The 15795-nt window shown below is 51.8% G+C and overlaps 1 protein-coding gene across 16 annotated transcripts in view; it reads right to left on the bottom strand.

The window, feature by feature from the left end:
* The window catches only part of CACNA1B (calcium voltage-gated channel subunit alpha1 B), a 482132-nt gene that overhangs the window by 195417 nt on the left and 270920 nt on the right, over positions 1-15795 (bottom strand). For all 16 annotated transcript variants that reach the window (XM_064171600.1, XM_064171605.1, XM_064171604.1 and 13 more), the window contains one exon: positions 3150-3262. In XM_064171600.1, the coding sequence (XP_064027670.1) occupies positions 3150-3262 (113 nt within the window). The remainder of the gene's footprint in view (positions 1-3149; positions 3263-15795) is intronic.

Here is a 15795-nt window from a genome sequence, read left to right as displayed (position 1 = left end):
ATCAGCTTCGTATCTGCTTTGTCAGCGCAGCTTAGAGACCACCTCCTGCTGTGGGATGCAGCACTCAGCCTGCACTGAAGGCAAAAGAAGCTGAGTTCACTTCTGGGAGGACAGATTGCAGCCTGAGAGCTTTAAAGAAATAAATTAACCTCTGCATGCAACATAGAATCATAGAATCAACCAGGTTGGAAGAGACCTCCAAGCTCATCCAGTCCAACCTATCCCCCAGCCCTATCCAGTCAACCAGACCATGGCACTAAGTGCCTCATCCAGGCTTTGCTTGAACACCTCCAGTCTTTGCCTCCACCACCTCCCTGGGCAGCCCATTCCAATGCCAATCACTCTCTCTGTGAAGAACTTCTTCCTAACATCCAGCCTAGACCTACCCTGGCACAACTTGAGACTGTGTCCCCTTGTTCTATTGCTGGTTACCTGGGAGAAGAGGCCACCCCCCACCTGGCTACAATGCCCCTTCAGGTAGTTGTAGACAGTAATAAGATCACCCCTGAGCCTCCTCTTCTGCAGGCTGCACACCCCCAGCTCCCTCAGCCTCTCCTCATAGGATTTGTGCTCCAGGCCCCTCACCAGCTTTGTTGCCCTTCTCTGGACATGTTCCAGCACCTCAGCAATAGAACAAGGGGACACAGTCTCAAGTTGTGCCAGGGTAGGTATAGGCTGGATGTTAGGAAGAAGTTCTTCACAGAGAGAGTGATTGGCATTGGAATGGGCTGCCCAGGGAGGTGGTGGAGGCACCGTCCCTGGGGGTCTTCAAGCAAAGACTGGATGAGGCACTTAGTGCCATGGTCTGGTTGATTGGTTAGGGCTGGGTGCTAGGTTGGACTGGATGATCTTGGAGGTCTCTTCCAACCTGGTTGATTCTATGATCCTTAGTCAGGGGCAGTCAAAACTGTCCCTGCTCTTCACACCCCAGAGCTGAGGTTAGAGCAGAGCCAATTCTGCTGCCCTAAGTTGCTGCCTTTCCATCACCTCCTGATGTGTTTAGGCTTCTGCTTGTGGGCACTCCTGTCTGAAAAGCACTGCCTGTGTCTTTTGAGACAAAGGCTATTGAATGCATGAGAGGGGAGATGAGCAATCCAACGTGGGGGGAGGTTGTGTGCCTTTCAACCACCTCATTTAAATGGGAGAGAGGCTCTCGGCAATCAGAGCGCTCCTGGTGCCTGTGCTGTGCACAGCCTGCAGCTTGCTGGGGAAATGAGATCCCCCAGCTGCCACATTTCTTCATCAAGGCTGATAACCAGGGGGGGGGAGCTTCATCTGCTTCACTGCAGCTAATTCACACCACGAGTGCTGCCTGCAGGAGACACACTTCCAGCTCCCTTTCCTTGGATTCCCATAGGTGATGATGGGTCAGGAACTTTCCCCCTGCACACACGATTGGAATTGTCCAGCCCAGCTCAAAGGGGTTTGGCACTCAGGTGCAGCTCTAATCACAGCAAAGCACAACTCACAAGCAGATAAACACAAGAGGTTTACAAAGATTTGCAACTACAGACAAATTCATAGACTCTCAGAATCAGACAGGGTTGGAAGGGACCACAAGGATCATCTAGTTCCAACCCCCCTGCCATGGGCAGGGACACCCTACCCTAGACTAGAAACAACACAGAAATCCAAACTGCCTCCTGGACAAAGAAACTACCCACAGGGGCTCAAAGCTACTCTCTCTTTCTCCCTCTGCTTTCCCAGACAGGCAAACAAAGCAAGCAGCAAAGCTTAGGTTGTTCTCTGTCAGCCAAGGTTAGAGAGAGATTAGAGCAGAGTCATAGAATCACAGAATCAGCCAGGTTGGAAGAAAGCTCCAAGCTCAGCCAGCCCAAACTAGCACCCAGCCCTAGACAACCAACCAGACCATGGCACTAAGTGCCCCAGCCAGGATTGGCTTCAACACCTCCAGGCACAGACTCCACCACCTCCCTGGGCAGCCCATTCCAATGCCAATCACTCTCTCTGACAACAACTTCCTAACAACATCCAGCCTAGACCTGCCCTGGCACAGCTTGAGGCTGTGGCCCCTTCTTCTGTCCCTGGCTGCCTGGCAGCAGAGCCCAACCCCACCTGGCTACAGCCTCCCTGCAGGCAGCTGCAGGCAGCAATCAGCTCTGCCCTGAGCCTCCTCTGCTGCAGGCTGCACACCCCCAGCTCCCTCAGCCTCTCCTCACAGGGCTCTGCTCCAGGCCCCTCCCCAGCCTTGCTGCCCTTCTCCAAACACCTTCCAGCACCTCAACAGCTCTCTGCAATTCAGGAGCCCAGAACTGGACACAGCACTCAAGGGGTGGCCTGAGCAGTGCTGAGCACAGGAGCAGAAGAACCTCCCTTGTCCTGCTGCCCACACTGCTCCTCAGCCAGCCCAGGATGCCATTGGCTCTGATGCCCACCTGGGCACTGCTGCCTCAGCTTCAGCTCCTCTCTCCCAGCACCCCCAGCTCCCTCTGTGCCTGGCTGCTCTCAGCCACTCTGGCCCCAGCCTGCAGTGCTGCTTGGGGTTGTTGTGACCAAAGTGCATAACCCTGCACTTGGCCTTGTTCAATCTCATCCCATTGGCCTCTGCCCACCCATCCAGCCTGGCCAGGTCCCTCTGCAGGGCTCTCCTGCCCTCCAACAGCTCCACAGCTGCTCCTAGCTTGGTGTCATCTGCAAACTTACTGATGCTGGACACAATCTCCTCATCCAGATCATCAATAAAGATGCTGAACAGGACTGTGCCCAGCACTGATCCTTGGGGCACACCACTGGTGACAGCTGCCAGCTGCATGTGGCACCATTCACCACTACTCTGTGGGCTCTGCCATTCAGCCAGTTCCTGACCCAGCACAGAATGAATCTGTCCATGCCAGGAGCTGCCAGCTTGGCTAGGAGAGTGTGGAGGAAATAATTAGCTCCAGCAGCCCAGAGCAGAGTGGGACAAATTGTTGCCCTTTTGGCTTTTTCCCCTCTCAGCAGCCCAAGCAATGACAAAGACTTCAGCATTATTTGCTTTCCACAACCAAGGATCCAATTGCTCTCATTCAGATATTCCAATGAGCCTCAAACCAGGCACACCACAGTGTCCCCCCCCACCCTTAAACACCCAACCCCCATGGAACAGCAGGAGAGCTGCAGCCTTCATCATGCAGCTGAACCCTACTCACCCCAAAGTCAAAGCAGTTGAAGGAAGAGTGGAAGTAATTCCTTGGCCCCAGCCCATACATCTTCAAAGACATCTCAGTGAGGAACAGACCCAGGAAAACAAACTCTGCAAAATCTGGAAACAGGGAAAAAAAGAAGAGGTGGGAATCAGTGCAGGAGACCTTGGCTGGCAGAGAGAGGTCTATGGGGAACAAACCCTGAAACTCTGCAAAATATGGAAATGGGAGGGAAAAAAGGGATGGGAATTAGTGCAGGAGAGCTTGGCTGGCAGAGGAGTCTGTGTGAGAAGGAGACCCTGAAAAACTAACTCTATAAAATCTGGAAATGGGGAGAAAAGGGATGGGAATTAGTGCAGGAGAGCTTGGCTGGCAGAGGAGTCTGTGTGGGGAGCAGACCCTGAAAAGGGTAACTCTGTAAAAACTGGAAATAGGGAAAAAAGGGATGGGAATCAGTGCACCTTGGCTGGCAGAGGAGTTTGTGTGGGGAACAGATCCTGAAACTCTGCAAAATCTGGAAATGGGAGGGAAAAAAGGGATAGGAATCAGTGCAGGAGACCTTGGCTGGCAGAGGAGTCTGTGTGAGGAGCAGACCCTGAAAAGGGTAACTCTGTAAAAACTGGAAATAGGGAAAAAAGGGATTAAATCAGTGCACCTTGGCTGGCAGAGGGGTTTGTGTGAGGAGCAGACCCTGAAACTCTGCAAAATCTGGAAATGAGGGGGGGAAAAGGGATGGGAATCAGTGCAGGAGACCTTGGCTGGCAGAGAGAGGTCTATGGGGAACAGATCCTGAAACTCTGCAAAATCTGGAAATGGGAGGGAAAAAAAGGGATGGAAATTAGTGCAGGAGACCTTGGCTGGTAGAGGAGTCTGTGTGGGGAACAGATCCTGAAACTCTGCAAAATCTGGAAATGAGGGGGGGGAAAGGGATAGGAATCAGTGCAGGAGACCTTGGCTGGCAGAGCAGTCTGTGTGAGGAGCAGACCCTGAAAAGCTAACTCTGGAAATAAGGAAAAAGGGGATGGGAATCAGTGCACCTTGGCTGGCAGAAGAGCTTGTGTGGGGAGCAGACCCAGAAAAGCTAACTCTGTAAAATCTGGAAATGGAAGGGAAAAAATGGATGGGAATCAGTGCACCTTGGCTGGCAGAGAGGTTTGTGTGGGGAGCAGACTGTGAAACTCTGCAAAATCTGGAAATGAGGGGGAAAAGGGGATGGGAATCAGTGCAGGAGAGCTTGGCTGGCAGAGGAGTCTGTGTGGGGAGCAGACCCAGAAAAGCTAACTCTGTAAAATCTGGAAATGGGGAGAAAAGGGATGGGAATCAGTGCAGGAGACCTTGGCTGGCAGAGGAGTCTGTGTGAGGAGCAGACCCTGAAAAGCTAACTCTGTAAAATCTGGAAATGGGGGGAAAAGGGGATGGGAATCAGTGCAGGAGACCTTGGCTGGCAAAAGAGTTTGTGTGGGGAACACACTCAGAAAAACTAACTCTGTAAAATCTGGAAATGGGGGGGAAAGGAATGGGAATTAGTGCACCTTGGCTGGCAGAGGAGTTTATGTGGAGAACAGACCCAGAAACTCTGCAAAATATGGAAATGAGGGGGGGAAAGGGATAGGAATCAGTGCAGGAGACCTTGGCTGGCAGAGGAGTCTGTGTGGGGAGCAGACCCTGAAAAACTAACTCTGCAAAATCTGGAAATGGGGGAAAAAGGGATTAAATCAGTGCACCTTGGCTGGCAGAGTCTGTGTGGGGAATAATGGCAAGTTCTGCACAGGATAGGCTGCCTCCTGCCAGAAGAAAATCACAGCTCACAGGATGACAGGGGTTGGAAGGGACCCAAAGAGATCATCCAGTCCAACCCTCCTGCCAGAGCAGGACCACACAATCTAGCACAGATCACACAGGAACACATCCAGACAGGCCTGGAAAGGCTCCAGGGAAGGAGATTCCACGGCCTCTCTGGGCAGCCTGTGCCAGGGCTCTGGGACCCTTCCAGGCAAGAAGTTGCCCCTTGTGTTGAGCTGGAACCTCCTGTGCTGCAGCTTCCATCCATTGCTGCTTGTCCTATCCCAGGAGCAGTGAGCAGAGCCTCTCCCCCTGCTCCTGGCAGCCCTCAGATACTTACAAACATTTATCCAATCCCCTCTCAGTCTTCTCTTCTCCAGCCTAAGCAGCCCCAGGGCCCTCAGCCTCTCCTCACAGCCCCTTTGCAATGGCAAACAAGACCCCCAGGACAGCTTCCCATCGTTACTTCTATATGCACATGAGCTGCACTCAGCCTTCAAGAGCTGAGAAGGAATGTTTGATGTGTGCTGGGGGGGAAGGTGGCTGGCAGCAGTAAATAACATCCTCAGCATCTTTGCAGAAGGCAAATCAAAAGGAAGCTCTGAGTCCCTGATACTTCTAGAAGGACTCCTTTAATGGCACAGAGAATGGTTCTGCAAATGCAGGGTTGGGAATTCTCTACCTACATCAGATGGGCACTTTTGGGAGCAGGGTGGAAGCTTTTGTATCATCTTCCCTGTGATAAAAATACCTCCACACCCAACTGCAGCCTCTGAGAGCTCATGTTCAGAGGTGTTGTGCCTCCTGTTAGCACACAGCCACATTTCTTTTCATTATGCCTCCCTAACTAGGGAATTAAGGAAGAGCAAATCCTCTCTCTCCTCCTGCTTCCCCATATCACAGGGAATGTGGAGCTTTGGAAGGGGAAAATTATCACCTAGGATGCAACAAAAGGCAGGAAGAGCATAGCTGGAGATTTGCAAATTGAGATTGTAAGGATTTGAAGCTACAGAAAACACAGCCTGTGGCATTATAAGCCATGAGGGTCTTGATCTGGAGGCCAATAAGCAACAGCAACAAACCACAAAACAAACACCCAAAGGGCAAAATCCTTCCATGCTCCCACACAGCCACCAAGCAGCACAGGGTAAAGCTCTCCCTCTAGAGAAAGGCTGAGGGAAGGAAAGGAAATTCAAAGGGGAGAGGTTGACCAGATCACTTAGTGCAGTACAGAAGGCTCTGGGGTGCTGTAGCCATGCAGATGCTACAGGGAAAGTCATAGAACCATAGAATCAAGCAGGTTGGAAGAGAGCTCCAAGCTCATCCAGCCCAACCTAGCACCCAGCCCTGCCCAACCAACCAGACCATGGCACTAAGTGCCCCAGCCAGGATTGGCTTCAACACCTCCAGACACACAGACTCCACCACCTCCCTGGGCAGCCCATTCCAATGCCAATCACTCTCTCTGACAACAACTTCCTCCTCACATACAGCCTAGACTTCCCCTGGCACAGCTTGAGGCTGTGTCCCCTTCTTCTGTCCCTGGCTGCCTGGCAGCAGAGCCCAACCCCACCTGGCTACAGCCTCCCTGCAGGCAGCTGCAGGCAGCAATGAGCTCTGCCCTGAGCCTCCTCTGCTGCAGGCTGCACACCCCCAGCTCCCTCAGCCTCTCCTCACAGGGCTCTGCTCCAGGCCTTTCACCACCTTTGTCACCCTTCTCTCAACACCTTCCAGCACCTCAACATCTCTCTTGCACTGAGGGGGAATCATCTTCTGTGATTTCAGTTGGACAGTTCTGGGCCCTGCACTTGGGTCACAATAACCCCATGCAATGCTCTTGGGGCTGAGTAGCTGGAAAGTTGCCCAGCAGAAAAGGACCTGGGGGTGCTGAGTGATAGCCAGCTAAACATGAGCCAGTGTGAGCTCAGGTGGCCAAGAAGGCCACCAGCATCCTGGCCTGGATCGGCAATGGTGTGGCCAGCAGGAGCAGTGCCTCTGTACTGGTCACTGGTGAGGCTGCACCTTGAGCACTGGGGTCAGTTTTGGGCCCCTCACTCCAAAAAGAACATTGAGGGGTTGGAGCAGGTCCAGAGAAGGGCAATAAAGCTGGGGAAGGGTCTGGAGAACAGGGCTGGGGAGGAGCAGCTGAGGGAGCTGGGGGTGTGCAGCCTGCAGAAGAGAAGGCTCAGGGCAGAGCTCATTGCTGTCTGCAGCTGCCTGCAGGGAGGCTGTAGCCAGGTGGGGTTGGGCTCTGCTGCCAGGCAGCCAGGGACAGAAGAAGGGGCCACAGCCTCAAGCTGTGCCAGGGCAGGTCTAGGCTGGATGTGAGGAGGAAGTTGTTGTCAGAGAGAGTGATTGGCATTGGAATGGGCTGCCCAGGGAGGTGGTGGAGTGGCTGTGGCTGGAGGTGTTCAAGAAAAGCCTGGATGAGGCACTTAGTGCCATGGTCTGGTTGACTGGATAGGGCTGGGTGCTAGGTTGGGCTGGCTGAGCTTGGAGCTCTCTTCCAACCTGCTTGATTCTATGATACCTGTGATAGGAAAGGAAATATCAAGAGGGTTTTAATTATACCTTGGAACCTCTTCTCCCTCAAAACAGAAGGCTGTGAAGGACAAAATGTTCACATTTGAGGACTATAAAGACAAAATAGGAGGTCTGCAGACGTCTCAGCCTTTTTCCTACCTAGCCACTGGGACTTGGTGCTCAGGGGAAGGCTGCTGGCTACCTGAAGAAGCAGCACCGAAGGGATTTGCTAGGAGAAGGATGTTCACACCTGCACCAAGCTGTGGTTTTCTGGCATCAGACAACAGCTCAGTGAGCAAACTGCTGTTTCCAACAGGAGGGATGCCAGAGCAGGGAGTTATCCAGTTACCCTGGCAACCCACCTGACTACATCAGTGCAGAGAAAGGCACCAGGTGAGCCAGAAGCTGTGATGCTTGTCAAGACCAATAACAGAAACAGAGAATTAGGGGAAACAGCTGCTGGCTGGCACTGAAATTCCTTGCACCCCATTAAAACTGTCACAACTGCTGAATAGCAAAGGATGTTCCAATCCTTAATTATTCATTACTAGCCCTGTAAATCAGGAGCTTAAAGCAGCTGCCAGGCCAGAAGCAGCTTCCATCCTGCACCCTAACTATTTGGGAATCACACAATGGCTTCAGTTGGAAGGGACTTTAGAGATCATCCAGTTCCAACCCCTCTGCCATGGGCAGGGACACCTCCCACTAGAGCAGATTGCTCAAAGCCTCATCCAGCCTGGCCTTCAAGCACTTCCAGGAATGAGGCATCAAGAGCTTCTCTGGGCAACCTGTGCCAGTGTCTCACCACCCTCAGAATAAAGAACTCCTTCCTAATATCCAGTTTGAAATCTACCCTGCTCCAGCTTCAAACCATTACCCCTTGTCACCACAGGTCCTTCTAAACAGTCATAGGATCCTAGAATCAACCAGGTTGGAAGAGAGCTCCAAGCTCAGCCAGCCCAACCTAGCACCCAGCCCTATCCAGTCAACCAGACCATGGCACTAAGTGCCTCAGCCAGGCTTTGCTTGAACACCTCCAGGGACAGTGAGTCCCTCCCCATCCCTCCTATAGTCCCCTTCAGGTACTGGAAAGCTGCTCTAAGGTCTCCCTGGAGCTTTCTCTTCTCCAGGCAGGACACCTTCAACTCTCTGTGCCTTATAGGAGAGATGCTCCAGCCCTCAACAGTGTAGCAATGTTTGCCCTCCCCACCAAAGCTGCTGCTGGCCACAAGGATGTGTTTGCAAAGAGCTAAGACCTCTCCCCAGAGGGCAGGAGGTGTGCAGTGGGTACTGCTAAGCCTCTCTGCAGTGATTTGTGGTGTTTCTGCTCCTTAGGGTATCTCTCCCCATTGCAGCACTGTGGATGCTGCCTTTCTAATGGTGCTCACTGTAAGCAGCATTAATGTCTTTAATGGATAGAAGCACTCAACTCAGAACCCACTCCAGGCTGAACAGCCCCAACTCTCCCAGCCTGTCCTCATAGGAGAAGTGCTCCAACTCCCTGATGATCTTTGTGGCCTTCTCTGTCCCTCTCTCCACCATTAAGAAGTGACAAAACTGCCTCAGATGCATCTTTTCTGGGCCTAGGAGAATTTGTGCTGCTGCCATCACCTATTGCAGTCATTATAGAATCTCAGAATGGGTTAGGTTGGAAGGGAGCTCAAAGCTCAGCCAGTTCCAACCCCCTGCCATAGGCAGGGACACCTCCCACTAGAACAGGTTGCTTAAGGACTCATCCAGCCTGGTCCTGAACATCTCCAGGGAGGTTGTGGAGCACAGAATCACCCAATGTGATCAAAGATCACATTGGGTGATTCTGTGCTCCACAACCTCCCTGGGCAACCTGTGCCAGTGTCTCACCACTCTCAACCTGTGCCAGTGTCTCACCACCTTCAACCTGTGCCAGTGTCCCCCCACCCTCACTGCAAACAACTTCATAAGGTGGAACTTTCTGGGTTCCAGTTTGTATCCATTGCCCCTTCTCCTGCCACAGGACAGCAGAGCAAAGAATCTGGAACTTTCTTGCCCCCCCTTCAGATATTTGCAAACATTGACAAGATCTCCTCTCAGCCTTCTCTTCTCCAGGCTCAACATCCCCAGGGCTCTCAGCCTTTCCTCCTCACACAGATATTCCAGTCCCTTCAGCATCCTCTTAGCCTCTGCTGAGCTCTCTCCAGCAGTTCCCTGCCCTTCTTGGGAGCCCAGAGCTGGACACAATGCTGCAGATGAGGCCTCACTTGGCCACAGCAGAGAGGGAGAAGAACCTCCCTTGACCTGCTGGCCACACTCTTCTGAATGCACCCCAGGACACCACTGGCCTTCTTGGCCATGAGAGCATGTTGGTATCCCACCAATAACTCCCTGCCAATCAGCATTCCCAAGTCCTCCTCCATGGAGTTGTTGTCCAGCAGGACAACCCTCACCTGTACTGATGCCTGTTGTTGTTCCTCTCCAGGTGCAGGACCCCACACTTACTCTTGTTGAACCCCACTAGCTTCCCCTTTGCCCAACTCTTCAGTCCTTTCACAGCTGCTGACTCCACCCAGCCCTAAGTTCAGAGCACAGCAGCTGCATTTCAGCAGGTCCCAGATGCTGCAGATCACAGCACGGTCAGGACCAGGGGTGGAGGCAAGGAGAACACAACCCTGGCGAGCCCCTTGGGCAGGAGGAATTGACTGGCAATGAATCAGCTTCAGCAGCACATGGACCTGAAACATGAGTTCTTCTGACATGACCCTGCCCAGGTAATGGGAAATGCAATTTCTTTGTTTGGACCTCCTGGTGTTCATTTAATCTGCCTTAAGCAGGAGCAGTTTGTAATGAGATTGGAGGGGGGGAGGAGGAGGGGGGGGGAAGTTTGATGCAAATATTCAATTGCTTTCATTTTGAATCAGTGCTGCTGGCAGAGGCCATGCCAGCATCTCTCTTTTTTTGCCCTAGATGCCTCCATTAGATAGTTAGCAGCTCTTTTTTATCAGTCACCCAGGCATTAACTCCCTTTCTGCTCCATTCCCAACTCCAATGTCATTAGGAGCAAGGTGCTGAGCCATCCAGAGGGACCTGGACAGGCTGCAGAGATGGACTGAGGAGAATTTCATGAGGTTAAATAAGGCAAAGTGCAAGAACCTGCATCTAGGTGGGGGCAGTTCTAGATATCAGTCCAGGCTGGGGGATGGTGACATTAAGAGCAGCCCTGCAGAGAGGGATTTGGGGGGTGCTGGTTGGTGAGAAGCTGGGCAGGAGGCAGCAATGGGCACTGGCAGCCCAGAAGGCTGAGGGCAGCCTGGGCTGCATCCAAAGCAGTGTAGCCAGAGATGGAGAGAGCAGATCCTGCCCCTCTGCTCTGGGGAGACCTCACCTGCACTGCTGGGGCCAGCTCTAGGGGCCCAACACAAGAGAGACATGGAGCTGATGGAGCAGGTCCAGAGGAGGCCATGAAGTTGATCAGAGGGCTGGAGAACCTCCCAACCTCCCCTGTGGGCAGAGGCTGAGAGAGATGGAGCTGCTCAATCTGGAGAAGAGAAGACTCCAGGGAGACCTTAGAGCTACATTTCAATACCTGAAGGGGATGCTGGAGGTCTCTTCCAACCTAGATGGTTCTATGTATAGGAAGGCTGTGAGGGACTGTTTGTAAGGGTCTGTGGTGACAGGATGAGGGCAATGGTTTGAAACTGGAGCAGACCAGATTTAGGTTGGACATCAAGAGGAAGTTCTGCACAGTGAGGATGATGAGACACTGGAACAGGTTTGCCCAGGGATGTGGTTGGGACCCTATCCTTGATGACATTCAGGATCAGATCTGATGTGGCCCTGGGCAGCCTGATCTAGTTGGAGGTGTTGCTGCTGCCTGCAGGAGGGTTGGACCAGAAGACCTTTGAGTATTCTAAAAGAGACCAGAAGACCTTTGAGTCATCTCAAGGAAGAGACCAGAAGACCTTTGAGCCTTCTCAAGGAAGAGACCAGAAGACCTTTGAGCCTTCTCAGAGACCAGAAAACCTTAGAGCCTTCTCAAGGAAGAGACCAGAAGACCTTAGAGTCTTCTCAGAGACCAGAAGACCTTTGAGTCTTCTCAAAGAAGAGACTAGAAGACCTTTGAGCCTTCTCAAGGAAGAGACCAGAAGACCTTTGAGCCTTCTCAGAGACCAGAAAACCTTAGAGCCTTCTCAAGGAAGAGACCAGAAGACCTTAGAGTCTTCTCAGAGACCAGAAGACCTTTGAGTCTTCTCAAAGAAGAGACTAGAAGACCTTTGAGCCTTCTCAGAGAGCAGAAGACCTTTGAGCCTTCTCAGAGAGCAGAAGACCTTTGAGCCTTCTCAGAGACCAGAAAACCTTTGAGTATTCTCAAAGAAGAGACCAGAAGACCTTTGAGCATTCTCAAAGAAGAGACCAGAAGACCTTTGAGCATTCTCAAAGAAGAGACCAGAAGACCTTTGAGCCTTCTCAGAGACCAGAAGACCTTTGAGCCTTCTCAGAGACCAGAAGACCTTTGAGCCTTCTCAAAGAAGAGACCAGAAGACCTTTGAAGGTCCCTCCCAACCTGCTGCAACCTCTGAACCTGACACTTCAGTTTGCTTTCCTCACCCTTCCTCACACATGAAGCCAACTAGGAGAAGAACCTCAGCAAACAGAAGGTCCCCTCCTCTGTGAGAAAGCAGCTGTGGACTGTGCAGCAGACACCACTACCTCTGCCCTGCTCAGGCAGCCTTTTCCTCTCAGGTGCAAGCTCTGCACATTTCCATCCGCAGGGAGCTGCCTGTCTGCTCCAGCAGCATCCAAAAGAGCTCTAATTGCACCAAGCACATGGCTCAGCACTGCGTGGGACACAGGGAAGATGTTCCCAGGCCATAATGGCTAAAATACTGCTTTCAACTATTGTGTTTACCAGAAAGGAGAGAGTTTGTTTGCAGACAGAGGCATTGAGGAGCAAGCCAAGGATCGCCACAGCGTTAGCTGGAGAAGCATGGAAGGGGAAGGGAAGGCTGAGCTAGTCCTAAAACCTTCTCACCATGGGTCCTTAAAGCCCACCCTTGGGAGTGGGATTGTGTCCTTTCACTTCATGCCTCCCCTTTGGTGGGAAATGGTTGTTTCTAACGGGAGATCAGTTCAAGGCAAGGTTGGATGTGGCACTTGGTGCCATGGTCTAGCCTTGGGCACTGTGGTAAAGGGTTGGACTTGATGATCTGTGAGGTCTCTTCCAACCTTGCTGATACTGTGATACTGTGAGATGCTGCTGCACCATGCCCAAACTGCTGCTGAAATCACAGAGCCACAGAATGTTAGGGGGTTGGAAGGGACCTTAAGAGATCATCCAGTCCAACCCCCCTGCCAGAGCAGGATCACCCAGGGTAGGTCACACAGGAACACAGCCAGATGGGTTTTGAAAGGCTCCAGAGGAGACTACATAACCTCTCTGGGCAGCCTGCTCAGTCAACAAAAGTTTTCCTTCCGACCCCAAGGCACTTGCTCTGCTCCAGCTTGCCCCCAGTGCTCCTCGTCCTGCCTTTGGACATCCCTGAGCAGAGCCTGGCTGTATCCTCCTGCCATTGCCCTGCACATCTTTCTCAACAGCAATGAGAGCAACCCTCAGGCTCCTCTGCTCCAAGCCCCAGCTTCCTCAGCCTGTTCCTCACAGAAGGATGTTCCACTCCCTTTCTGTGGCTCTGCATCTGACTCTTTTCAAGCAGTTCCCTGAGGTCCTTCTTGAACTGAGTGGCCCAGAACTGGACACAATATTCCAAGTGTGGCCTCACCAGGGCAGAATAAAGGGGCAGGAGAACATCTCTCAACCTACTAATCACAGCCCCTCCTAATCCAGCCCAGGGTGCCACTGACCTTGGTCACAAGGGCACATTGCTGGCTGATGAGAGGTCCTAGCATCCTCACACCTCCTTATATTTAAGTGAAACCTCCTGGGTTCTTTCCATGCAGAAGGAGGTGAAAGTGCTGCTGCAATTGAGGGATACCTAAAGGATCCTGTTCCTGCTATTCATCACACCCCAAGACCTCAAAGAATTCCTCATCAACTCTTTCAATACAAGCTAAAGAAACCAGAAGATCAGACCTGCTTCAGCCCTCCCTCTGGCAGGGAGATCCTTACCCTTTTATCAGCCTACCAGCCTCACCTTTGGGAGTTCCATTTTGGGTGCCCCCCTCAATATTCTTTCAAAGGATAACAAAAATGCCAGGGAGGGTTTTTTTTCATTGCCACTTTCCACCACCAGCTCTCAGCACACCTTGCCCAGATGATCTACATCACTTAAGAAGTAAAAAGGAGGAAAGAAAGGAGGACTAATGGTCAGCCACCCATGCAGATGCAAGGTGAACAAACCCCAGGTGTCAACAAGAGCAATGAGCTCCATCATCAGACTGATATCCTGCAAAAACACACCTGTAAAACCAGAATGTCAGAGGAGGAAAACACCCAAATGGCCTCTCTGAGCAAAAGAGAATCAAGAAATGGCCGATAAAAAAAATGAGCAGCCTATAGAAGGAAAGATTAGAGACTCAATGATCCCAAGGGGTGCCAAGGGAAGATTAGAGACTCAATGATCCCAAGGGGTCCCAAAGAAAGATTAGAGACTCAATGATCCCAAAGGGTCCCATGGAAAGGTTAGAGACTCAATGATCTCAATGGGACCCATGGAAAGATTAGAGACTCAATGATCCCAATGGGTGCCAAGGAAAGATTAGAGACTCAATGATCCCAATGGGTGCCAAGGAAAGATTAGAAACTCAATGATCCCAATGGGTGCCAAGGGAAGATTAGAGACTCAATGATCCCAAGGGGTCCCAAAGAAAGATTAGAGACTCAATGGTCCCAAGGGGTCCCATGGAAAGGTTAGAGACTCAATGATTCAGTGGACTGCGTTCAGTTCTGGGCCCCCCAGTTTAGGAGAAGGGCAACGAGGCTGGGGAGAGGCCTTGAGCACAGCCCTATGAGGAGAGGCTGAGGGAGCTGGGATTGGTTAGCCTGGAGAAGAGGAGGCTCAGGGCAGACCTCATTGCTGTCTACAACTACCTGAGGGGAGGTTGTGGCCAGGGGGAGGTTGCTCTCTTCTCTCAGGTGGCCAGCACCAGAAGGAGAGGACACAGCCTCAGGCTGTGCCAGGGGAGATTTAGGCTGGAGGTGAGGAGAAAGTTCTTCCCTGAGAGAGTCATTGGACACTGGAATGGGCTGCCCGGGGAGGTGGTGGAGTCGCCGTCCCTGGAGCTGTTCAAGGCAGGACTGGACGTGGCACTTGGTGCCATGGTCTGGCCTTGAGCTCTGTGCTAAAGGGTTGGACTTGATGATCTGTGAGGTCTCTTCCAACCCTGATGATACTGGGATACTGTGAAAGATTACAGACTCAATGATCCCAATGGGCTTGTCTCTCCAGAGAAGACTCCACAACTCCTCTGGGTATCCTGCATGAGGGCTCCAGCATCCTCACACCAGGAAGTTTCTCCTTATATTCAAGTGAAACCTCCTGGGTTCTTTCCATGCAGAGAAGATAAAAGCACTGCTGCAATTCAGGGATCCTGTTCCTGCTATTCATCACACCCTGAGAACTCAAAAAATTTCTCATCAACTCTTTCAACAAGAGCTAAAGAAAGCAGAAGCCACATCCTTAAAGCTCCTGCAGCTCCTTTCCCAAACGGGTTAGAGCACTGAGGAGCATCCAGCAGACAAAGCTAATCAGAACCATTCAAGAGCAGCAAAGCTAAAAAGAAAAGACCAAGGGGAAAAAAAAAAACCAACCAAATCAATGCAGACCCTGCAGGATTTTACCAACTGTTCTTTAAGCAAAATTAATTTGTAATGTAATTAAACTTTTCCCTGGAGGGACAGGTATAATTGAATTAGAGGTGCCTGGGTAGAGTTTCAGGGTTTAGCAGCTCCTGCCAGGCTTTGCTGTGCTGCTGCGCATCGCAAGACTCCCTCGCGGGGTCACTTCTGAGCACTTCCCAGGGAAGGGCAGAGTGAGAGAATCAGCAAGGCTGGAAAAGGCCTCTGAGATCATCGAGTCCAACTGCAACTCAACCACCATGACCACTAAATTATAATCTGAAGCACATCTGCACAGTTTTGAACACCTCCAGGGATGGGGACTCCAGCATAGAATCAAGCAGGTTGGAAGAGAGCTCCAAGATCATCCAGTCCAACCTAGCACCCAGCCCTAGACAACCAACCAGACCATGGCACTAAATGTCCCAGCCAGGCTTGGCTTCAGCACCTCCAGCCACACAGACTCCACCACCTCCCTGGGCAGCCCATTCCAATGCCAATCACTCTCTCTGACAACAACTTCCTAACAACAGCCAGCCTAGACCTGCCCTGGCACAGCTTGAGGCTGTGTCCCCTTGTTCT

This window comes from Pogoniulus pusillus, chromosome 35 (genome assembly GCF_015220805.1).
Source record: "Pogoniulus pusillus isolate bPogPus1 chromosome 35, bPogPus1.pri, whole genome shotgun sequence".
NCBI classification, from domain to species: domain Eukaryota; kingdom Metazoa; phylum Chordata; class Aves; order Piciformes; family Lybiidae; genus Pogoniulus; species Pogoniulus pusillus.
This window is presented reverse-complemented; position numbering and strand designations above follow the sequence as displayed.